The 11,508-nt window shown below is 33.8% G+C and overlaps 1 protein-coding gene across 1 annotated transcript in view; it reads left to right on the top strand.

Moving 5' to 3' along the window:
* The window catches only part of nr6a1b (nuclear receptor subfamily 6, group A, member 1b), a 29,722-nt gene extending 19,200 nt beyond the window's left edge, over positions 1–10,522 (top strand). The window contains exons 3-10 of the mRNA XM_056258265.1: positions 776–1,003; positions 2,646–2,701; positions 4,569–4,729; positions 6,315–6,521; positions 7,693–7,947; positions 8,750–8,871; positions 8,979–9,131; positions 10,407–10,522. Coding sequence (XP_056114240.1) covers positions 776–1,003; positions 2,646–2,701; positions 4,569–4,729; positions 6,315–6,521; positions 7,693–7,947; positions 8,750–8,871; positions 8,979–9,131; positions 10,407–10,522 — 1,298 coding nt within the window. The remainder of the gene's footprint in view (positions 1–775; positions 1,004–2,645; positions 2,702–4,568; positions 4,730–6,314; positions 6,522–7,692; positions 7,948–8,749; positions 8,872–8,978; positions 9,132–10,406) is intronic.
* Positions 10,523–11,508: the final 986 nt, after the last annotated feature.

Here is an 11,508-nt window from a genome sequence, read left to right on the forward strand (position 1 = left end):
AAAAAAATATTTATTTTATTTCAGTAATATATTAAAACAACAAAGAATATGTTTTATTACTTTAATAAATTTTATTTTATTATTCTTAGATTTTTACTTTAATTTTATTATATTTTAATAATATATTAAAATAACGTGAAATTATGTAATTTATTACTTTAATATATTTTATTATTTTAATTTATTTTATTATTTTAAATATATATATATATATATATATATATATATTTAAAATAATAATATAAATTAAAGTAATAAATTACATGAGTTCATGTTATGTTACTACATTATACACACACACGCACACACACACACACACACACACACACACACACACACATTTTTTAGATTTTTTTTATTTCATTTCATTTGAATAATGTAGTAACATAACATGAACTCATGTAATTTATTACTTTAATGTATTTTTTAAAAACGTTTTTAAATTTTATCTTATTATTAATGTATTTATCATTTGATTTTGACATTTTTTTAGATTTGAATTAAGCTATTATTTGGTAGATTGTTTGTGATATCCTACACATCTTGTCCTCATAAAGATAGCAAAACGTCACACAGACATTTACCTAGCTATCCAAATTAGGACATATCATAGACTTTTATTGTTTTTATACAAAGCTGATGCTAAATACTATGAACTTCACTGAAAATGTTCAAATCAAGAATACAGGGGACATTAAAAATGATAAAATTAGGCCTGTCGCTTTAATTTGCATATAATTTAATGACATTTCTTTCTTTCTTTCTTTCCTTGTAGAGGACGGGGGTGAGCGCTGGTGTCTGATCTGCGGTGACCGGGCGTCTGGACTGCACTATGGCATCATTTCCTGTGAGGGGTGTAAGGGCTTCTTCAAACGCAGTATTTGCAACAAGCGCATCTACCGCTGCAACCGGGACAAGAACTGCCAGATGTCCCGCAAGCAACGCAACCGCTGTCAGTACTGCAGACTGCAGAAATGCCTTCAGATGGGAATGAACCGCAAGGGTGAGCACACACACACACACACACACACACACACACACACACACACACACACACACACACACACACACACACACACACACACACACACACACACACACACACACACACACACACACACACACACACACACGCACGATGATTTAAACCAGCAGATTAAATCCAACATGTGCTTAAGAAATGCAGTGAGAAACTTGTTTAAATACAGGTTATTACTATTAAAATATACAAAAAATATCTAAATAAAAATAAAAAGTAACACTTTACAATACGATTCCATTTGTTAACAATAGTTAACTACATTATTTAACATGAACTAACAATAATTAATAATAATTATAAAGCATTTATTTATCTTAGTTATTTTCAACATTTACTAATACATTATTAAAATAAAAAGTTGTATCTGTTAACATTGTTTAATGGACCTTAGCTAATATTAGCTAACAATGAACAGCTGTGTTTTTATTAACTAACATTGACAAACATTAATAAAAACTGTAACAAATGTATTCCTCATTGTCCGCTTATTTTAGGTAATGCATTATAGTTCATGCAAATAAAAACAATGAAAATAATAGGAAAAACAGAATCTAAAATAAATGTTCTTTATCATCCAAATCCAAGGAAAAATAACCATGAATAATTTTTAGTTGAATTCTTTGATACTATGAATATTATAATATTTCATATCTTTAAAACTTCCTTTCTATTAAACATCCTTTAATCTTTTTCTTTGCCCCTGTTATTTTCTTATTTTTCCCTGCTATTTTTCTTTCCCCCTCTCCTTTTTTACGCGTATCCATTCAGAATTACAATTTCACCCTATTTATGCAACACCTCTTTCGTATAAACACAAAAACAAAATGTTCAATGTTTATTTACCTCTAAACTCTGTCCCTCTCGTCTGTTCTTTGATGCTGCTTCATTAGAGGCAAATATCTGATCTTTCCACTATGTAAATTAGGTGATATGGATCAGGGTTTGATTAGCCATGCCTGAAGGGAAAAAAGCGCACATAAATCAGATTGTAGATCTGGGTTGCGCCGCTGCATGTATAATCATGAGTTGCTCAGATGGTGCTGATAACAAATTTCTTGATCCAGATCATGCTGTCCCTCTCTGATACTTGGGGCTGAACTCTCTCACACATATTCATATAGATCATTTACCATTTCTACACTGTTGAGTGTACTTGCCTGCGGTGTGCATCAGAGGGAGCTGTTGGTCTGTGTTGCTGTACTAACCACCAACTTCCTCCTGGCAATGTTTGATTTGCAATACTAGTGACTTGCGTACTGCATACTACACAGTATATACTGTGTAATGCATTCATTACATACATATCAAAGTGGTTAATTTTTTCAATTTTGTGCAAAAGTGTCTTGCATTTTTAAAGTCCCATCGACTAATGAGTCAGAGATGGTAAAACGCGAAACATTTGTCAAATGGAAAATATAATGACACATTGAGTGCTCTGATTTGTGGGATATAATATTTTTTGAGCTGTGCGCTCTGTTATTGTGCACATTTTGGTAAATAATATTAAATAATCTCCTATGCACAGTATGTTGAATATTGCAGAAATAGTATTTGCAAAATGCTAGTATGCAATTCCTTACAGATCTTTTTATCTCACTTTCAGCAATCAGAGAGGATGGGATGCCAGGAGGGAGGAATAAAATGATCGGACCTGTACAGGTAAGACAGTTGTGTACAGTTGTGTGCGTTTCTACATGGCTATAGCTATTTGTCCCCAGAAGTGAGCTAAATCTGACAAAACCTCTCTTTTGGATATATAGGGCTGTCAAAATTACAATATGAAAATGGATATTTAAACAACTTTAATGTTAGATGCGATTAATCACGATTTATTAAAGAAAAATGTGCAATATTTTTTTCTTATAGATTGAATACATGTATTCAATCGATTAAATTTAAAAAAATAATAATTGCACATTTTTCTGTAACAAATTTGTAATATATATTTTAATATATACACTACCGTTCAAAAGTTTGGGGTCAGTGAGAATTTTATTTTTATTTTTTGGAGGAAAGAAATCAATACTTTTATTTATCAAGGAATAATTAATTTGATCGAAAGTGACAGTAAAGACATTTATAATGTTACAAAAGATTCTAACCCTAACCCTATTAATCAAAGAATCCAAAAAAAAAAATTGTACAACTGACAGACCAACAACTGTTTCAACATTGATAATAATAATAAATGTTTCTTGAGCATCAAATCCTCATATTATACTGATTTGTGAAGGATAATTTGACACTGAAGACACTGACACTGGTGATGCTGAAAATTCAGCTTTGATCACAGGAATAAATTACACTTTACTATATATTCACACAGAAAACAGCTGATTTACACTGGAATAATATTTAATACTATAACTGATTTTTGTTGTATTTTTAATCAAATAAGCGCAGCCATGGTTAGCAGAAGAGAATTATTTTAAAAGTATTTAAAATCGTACCGACCCCAAACTTTTGAACGGTAGTGTATATATTTTTAATTCAGCAAAATTTACTCTGTCTTTCTTTTTAACTTTCAATTCATTCTATTCAACTCTCTATTCAAGAATCATGAAAAGTCCACAAAAATATTAATCAGCACAACTGTTTTCAACATTGATGATAATAATTAATGTTTCTTGAGCAGCAAATCAGAATATTAGAAAGATTTCTGAAGGATCATGTGACACTGAAGACTGGAGTAATGATGCTGAAAATTCAGCTTTGATCACAGGAATAAATTACATTCGAAAATATATTCACATAGAAGACAGTTATTTTAAATTGGAATAGTATTTTACAATATCATTTTTTTTTTACTGTATTTTTGATCAAATACATTCAGCATAAGACTTACTTAAAAAAGGTTTTATATATATATATATATATATATATATATATATATAAATTAATTGGATCGTCCATTCTTCTCCAAACAATCTCAGAGCATTCCTGCAGAATTAAACCTGAAGTGCTTTGTGTTTCCTCTGAGAGCTTAGTGAGATTCTGAAGGCCACACATGGGGATTAGTTCTTACACACAGAAACCCTCTCCTTCCCTCTCTTTTCCTTATAAGTATGTATACATCATATACATCTATAGAGAATGGGAATGTGCAGAGTTTGTGTCTTGGTGTCCTTGTTATCAAGTGTTTATTTTTGTTAGCATTGCTGCTGACTCTTCCTCATTCTCGGACAGTTCAATCATTAGTTTCCACTCTGTGAAACAATCGACAGATCCATCGCTTTCAGTCCACGGAAGATGACAATCAAGGATGGACAAAAGATAAGCAAGAGTTTGTTTAGGGGCGAGTTACACCCCATTCGCTATTGATTTAGTCTATTATTGACGGATTAAAACAGACAAAAACAAAAAAAAAATCTGTAGAAAAGAGACAATATAAAGAGTGAGCACATGAGGATTTCTCATTAGATGTCTTCGTATTGACCGATCTCCATCTTTTATCTCGCAGCGACGTTCTGTTGTGCAGTCGATGGCATGCATGCATCTCTGATTTTCTCCATTTCTCTCTTTGTAGATCTCGCTGGAGGAGATCGAACGAATCATGTCTGGCCAGGAGTTTAAAGAAGGAGCCGAACTATCAGATGCGTGGAGCCACGGCTACAGTAACCACAGTTCACCTGGCAACAATATCTCCGAGGGCGCTCAGACCTTATCTTTCTCCACGCTGTCAACCAGGTGTGACCCGAATGAGATGTTCTAATGCATTTACACACGGACGCGCTGACCCGAGTCTGCCCTGTTTATGTGCAGGGACAAATGGCTTTGATCGAATTGAATTATGAGGTGTTTGTGCCGTGGAACGAACCAAACAAGATAAAGAAACGCTCAAATTTGAGGCAGTTTTTACCTTTTTTTTAATTCATTCATTCCTTGTGGATGCGATTCCAAAGAGAAAAATGTTTGTTTCATGAAAATGTACTATTCGCTCCACCTCTGAAACATCTTTCCTTTTCTGCTGACATCATCGATCCCTCTTATTTTTCATAAAGAGACACTTTTCACCATCCAATTAATTCCCGATGGATAAAATCAAGTTCCTCGCTAATTTTTTAAGTATGTGAATCTCTTTTTTCACTCTTAACCCTTAAATGCATGAATGTTTCGCCAATCATTATTACATATTTGGGTCTTTAGCGACCCAGATCTATATCTAACATGGATGGATCTCTACCTGTCGTGAAAATATAAAACTCTCTGGATATTAAACTAAGAATTACAGAAGAAAAAGGCTTGGAAGGGTTCAGTTTGAGCAGAATGTTCATACCATCATCACTGTCCTCGTCAGAAGCCATTTCCCATTTCATTTTGCGATCTTAAACATATTCTCAAAACTATAATTTTCAACATCTTCAAAATCAATATTTTGACCACTGACAGCTTCTTCACCAGATCCACCATCACGTGACACTAATATGGGATTGCGTTCAGTACTTGCTCTGCAGTAAATCGCTGAGCTAATTCAAGTTTAACTGATGATTCTTCTTATTCTTTTGTTTTCTGCCTGCTGTAACTATGAGTGAAACGTCACTTCATCATTGTGTTTCAGACATTGCCACCTTGTGGAATAGAGTGAATTGCACTTATTCAGTCATGAAAGATTAAATTATTGTTGTGCTGAAAAAATATACTTACACTGTTACACACCTGGGGTTGTTAGTGACCCTATACAATTTTTACTAAAAATTAATGGGGAAAAACAGGCATTCTTTTATAATTGTATATTTTTTTCTTGTTATATTGTTCATAATGAATTGATTGAGTACTAAGAAGGTTGATGTCTAACTTTAAAAAAATTAATGTGGAGAAGGGTAGTGAATGGTGTCCCGGGTCACTAAAGACACAAGGCATGCAATTAAGGGTTAAATATGTGACATAAAACATTGATTGAAATGAGTTGCAAATCAGCTTATTGCTAACTAAAACCATAAAAATAAAATAAAGGTTAACTGACATTTTTTTTTTTCCTATTTTTGTTTAAAGTTGAAGTACTAAAATAAATAAACCTAAGCAAACTAAAACTTAAAATTAATTCTATATAGACATTTAAAAAATGACTAAAACTAACTAAAATTAAAGTGAGACAGAATTTTTTTTATATATATATTTATAAAAACCATAATAGTATATCAATGATACTAAAGTAGCAGTGTTGCAAATGTTATTTTATGTTGACTTTTGCCTAATCAAATTACATTTATATACTAAGATTGCTTGGGCATATAAGGCACATATAACCTTGTTTGTCGTTCTCTCTCTGCAGCCGTTCTGTGGATATGAGCTCGTACTCTGTGTCCTGTAGAGATCAGTGCAGCGGTCCTCAACTTACACACTCTTTCCTGTTGTGTAAATATCCTTTGCCGCCCCCTACTGGCAGCAGCCTGAAGACGCAATCACACACATTCTCAACACAGCTACTCAATGCTGAAGACCTCACACCTCTCACTACACCCATGGTCATAGAGAAGGGGTAAGACTCTCACAGAATTACATATCAAACACAACTTTTGAGTTTGTTTTGACTAAAATTGGTTGGATTATCACTCTTACTTGCCCATTAGGTTTTCAAATGTCTGTGTCAGTAGTCATGTCTAATGGTCTTGACCTGGTATAAAAACTCTGACACCATCTTTATCTAAATGTAACAAGCAGCATGTCGTCAAAAGGCAGCTGACCTTGAGCTGAATGTTGATATATTTTTAGATATTTTTTTTAATGGGTGATACAAACCGAAAATAAACATTTTGAACTTTGGAGCCACTTTGGTTGTCTAATGTGTTAAAAAAAAAAAAAAAAAAAAAAAAAATTCGGAGGTATATTTTATGTTACTTGCTATTAAGAGTTAATAGCATCACTTCTATCTCTTGGAAAGTTTGATTGATTTCACTGAATCATTGTGTTGAATTAATTGTTCAAAACACAGATGAGTTGCTTGTATCATCATTCAAAAATATATTTCCAGAAGCTCCTGAGGGACATTTTAGATTTGGAAACCCTAAGATTTGTGTTGTTGTTGTGAAAGAAATCAATACTTTTATTCAAAATGGATGCATTAAAGTGATATAAAAGATTTCTATTTCAAATAAATGCTGTTCTTTGAACTTTCTATTAAAGAATCCTTGAAAAAAAAAATCACGGTTTCTACAAAAATATTAAGCAAAACAACTGATAATTATTAATAATAAGAATGCTTGAGGAGCATATTAGAATGATTTCTGAAGGATCATGTGACACTGAAGACTGGAGTAATGATGCTAAAAAATTCAGCTTTGATCACAGGAATAAATTACATTTTAAAACATTCAAATAAAAAAAAAGAGTTAGTTTAAATTGTAATAATATTTCACAATATTACTGTTTTTGAAATAAAAGCAGCCTTGGTGAGCACAACAGACATCTTTCAAAAACAAAAAATCTTACTGACCAAACTTTATTTAAAATGTAAAATGTATACTATTTGTGCATATAAATAAAAAAAATGGTTAAATATCATTGCTCCATTGCTATATCAATTCTGTATTACCCTCCCTTAAACACAATGGAAAAGGATTTTCATTTACATATAAAGGTCTTAAAGAAGGTCTTAAAGATGCTGAAAGATGCAGCTTGTTTAATTCCAAGTGTCTCTGTCCTTTGTTCAGGTATAACGTGACTCAGTCGGAGCTGTTGGCTCTGCTGTGTCGTATAGCCGATGAGCTGTTATTCAGACACATCGTCTGGCTGAAGCGTTTACCGTTCTACAGTGATCTGTCCATCAAAGACTGCACTCGTTTACTGGGGGCTTCCTGGCATCAGCTCATCCTGCTCTCCTTGCTCACGGTGCACAGCGGACAGATACTGGGAGAACTGGCCGACATCACACACCAGTACACACCATCCGGCCTGACACTACAGAGGTGAGATATACGTGTATGGCCATCGAAGTTTCCATGATCTTCTATTCTTTCCTTTTTGTGCCATATATCCGAGTGAAACGGCTTCTTGAACAAGAATAAATGCAGGGAGCGACTTGATTTTGTCCATGGGGAATTGATTGGATGGCTGTGTTTTGCTATTGGTGACTGGTTTCCCCACCCTCACGCTAAAGAAGAGATGCCGTTACAAGAGGGAGGGGAAGTTATTTTGATTAAATATTAGTGCACATGAATTTCAATCAAATGATGTGTTAAATCATGTGTACTAAATATATTTTATAAATCCATTTTGATTTCATAGTGACTTTAACATAATATTTTGGTAATACTTACAATAAGGTCTCATTTGTAAACATTAATGCATGACCTAATATGAATTGACAATGAGCAATATACAGTTTGTGTCTATGTATGTATGTATATATATATATATATATATATATATGTGTGTGTGTGTGTGTGTGTGTGTGTGTGTGTGTGTGTGTGTGTGTGTGTGTTTTAAAGCATTTATTCATCTTTATTTTTTTTATTTAGCAAAAAAAAACTGTTTGATTTTAATTATGTATTAGTAAATGTTGAAATTAGCATTAACTTATGTTAAGTAACTTAATAAGATTAATAAATGCGGTAGAAGTATTTTTCATTGTTAGTTCATGTTACCTTTTGTATTTAACAAATGAAACCTTATTGTAAAGTGTTATATTTTAAATAGTTAATTTGATTTTTAATGTGAATTATATGTACAGAAAATGATATTAATGAATGTATGCATGTGTGAGTACAGGTTTGGTGAGGATGCAATGGAGGTGATGGAAAGCTTTAATTTTCTCTTCCGTAAGTTTCATCAACTAAACATCAGCAATGAGGAGTTCAGCTGCTTAAAGACAGTCACCCTGCTCAATCAAGGTAACACACACACGGATAACACACATACACTAACCCTGATACTCACTGAGATCTTTTTTTCGACAGAGCAGATGTGTGTAATTTGAGTGTGTGTGTGTGTGTTGTAGATGTGGCAGGTTTGTCCAACACACCCATGCTGGAACAGTTAAGTGAACGTTACTGGTCTGTGTGTCGCGACCTTACAGAACATCTCCACCCTCACCGGCCCAAACGCTTCTCTGACATCATCACCTGCCTTTCTGAGATACGCCATACCTCAGGTGTGTAAATGTATACGTTTGGAGAGAAATTGCGGATGAGAGCAAATGAACACGAAAAGAAGATTTTTTTTTCTCTTAAATTACACTACCGTTAAAAAGTTTGGTGTCAGTACGATTTTCTTTAATTAATAAATTTTTATTCAGCAAGGAGTGACAGTCAAGACATTTATAGTGTTATAAAAAGATTTCTATTTCAAATAAACGCAGCTTTTGAACTTTATATTCATCAAAGAATCTTGAAAAAAAGTATCATGGTTTCCACAAAAATGTTAAGCAGCACAACTGTTTTCAACATTGATAATAATAATAAGTGTTTCTTGCACAGCAAATCAGAATATTAGAATGATTTCTGAAGGATCATGTGACACTGAAGACTGGAGTAATGATGCTGAAAATTCAACTTTGTATCACAGGAATATATTACATCTTAAAATAAATTCAAACAGAAATATTGATCAAAGGAATGCAGCCTTAGTGAGCATTAGAGACTTCATTCAAAAACATTAAAAACATCTCGCCAAACTTTTGAACAGTAGTGTATCTTAAAGGAATAGTTAATCAACTCAACCCCATGTTGTTTCAAACCTGTATGGCTCTCAGTGAAACACAAATGACGCTGCTTCTTTCCATGCAATAAAAGCAAACCATTTCAAACATATTAAAATGCACAAATTCATGTCATTTCATATTTACATGTAATGTAGTTATTCCCAAACTTTCTTTGAACCTCTTTTGACCTAATATATTTCATATTTAAGTCAATAATTTAACAACACATTTGCATATTCACTGTTCTCTGAAGTCTGATGGTCACATGACATGCAGTTAAACAGCTCAAATATTTAATCCTTGTTGATCCGTTATCAATCTGTTATTTTATTTTGACATTTGGATTATTCAACAAATGATTAGCTTTTCATGAGTTCCTTCACAAACCACACTTTGGGAAACCCTGACGTTATGTTTAATGCCCTTCATACTGTGGAATATGTCATTTTACATCAATATGTTATCAATAAGATTGTCCTATTGAAATCAATATTTTAAATGTGTTAGGTCAAATGTAATCAAAAAATAATCATCATGCAATCTGTAACGGACTACAATTTGTATGTAATCAACCCAGCACTGCAATACATTCATTTCCTTTTAATATCTTGTCGTGCAATGTATTTCATAATGAAAATTTGGATGCTGCATGAATACGCCGTTTGACCGTTTGACCGTTAGCTAATCAAAACGTTGCTCTGCTAATGATGTAATTATTGGTTCCAGGTAAGATGATGGGCGTTCCTCTGGAGCAGCTCCCACTGCTGTTTAAGGCAGTACTGTACTCCTGCACAACCAATCAAAACCCCTGGCTGGCCAACAGCTCCGCCTCCAGGACATAAGCCCCCCCCCCCAATGTATTTATTACATGACAAAGTTGAATGTAAAACCGATTTGTGTGTGATTTCGAACTGTAGCAAATGTAGCAAACAACCAAATTAGATTTCAAGATGCCTGCAAAGATTACCTCAGGAGCATAGCCTTTGAAGGAAAGACTTCTGCATTCTCCAGTGACATTGAACAAAACACATGACAATTGTGTTAATTATCCAAATGAAAATGAACGTGCTGCAATCATTTGTTGAATTATGCAGCCACTAGCTATGATATAAAATGTCCTTGTGTTAGAGGATGTCACTGATGAAATATGCCAAGGTGCTGCATTTCAGTCGAGTAACAGTGTTTCTTAGCTACGTTTTAAGCTATAGGGATTTCAATCGTCAGCTAGTTGAAATGATTGACATTTCGACCATCCACAGCTCACAAGCTTAGTTCTGTTGAGTACCAAAGTTGAGTGTGCCGCAAAATACATGCTGTTGATCATCGTTTCTTTGGGATGGAGACTTCCGGTAATGTTTGAGCCAGTCGCCGGGGTAACGAAATGCAATAAGCACACTCTTTAGCCCAGGTGTGTGTGTTACATGTGTGATTTCCTCTCACATGTGTCTGTCTTCAAGGAAGTGTGAATGTTTGAACAGGGTTTATGTGTTTGTGTTTTGGCGTAGTTGTAGTTTTCCTCATTTCAGTGTTTTTTGGATCATTTTTAGTCCTATTTTTGACCATGTTGACATGCGTTTTAACTGTTACTAGAGGAGCCGCTTCTCAGGAAGGCCTTTTTATCCGATGAGGGTTGAGTTTGATGAAACCTCATCGTGTTCTGCGGAGGAACATTCCAAGTATTACGAAACATTGGAAGAATTTTATGCGGTTTTAACCTTCCATTCCTTTGAAAGTTTACATTTCTGTGTTCTTTTTTTTTTGCCGCAGCAGCAGACAATGAAAGGCTAGAGTATAGCAGCACACTCGCGGATAGCATGCGAGGGTCGCT

Source organism: Rhinichthys klamathensis, unplaced genomic scaffold (genome assembly GCF_029890125.1).
Source record: "Rhinichthys klamathensis goyatoka isolate OS25496 unplaced genomic scaffold, OSU_Roscu_1.1 h1tg000150l_1, whole genome shotgun sequence".
Taxonomy (NCBI): domain Eukaryota; kingdom Metazoa; phylum Chordata; class Actinopteri; order Cypriniformes; family Leuciscidae; genus Rhinichthys; species Rhinichthys klamathensis.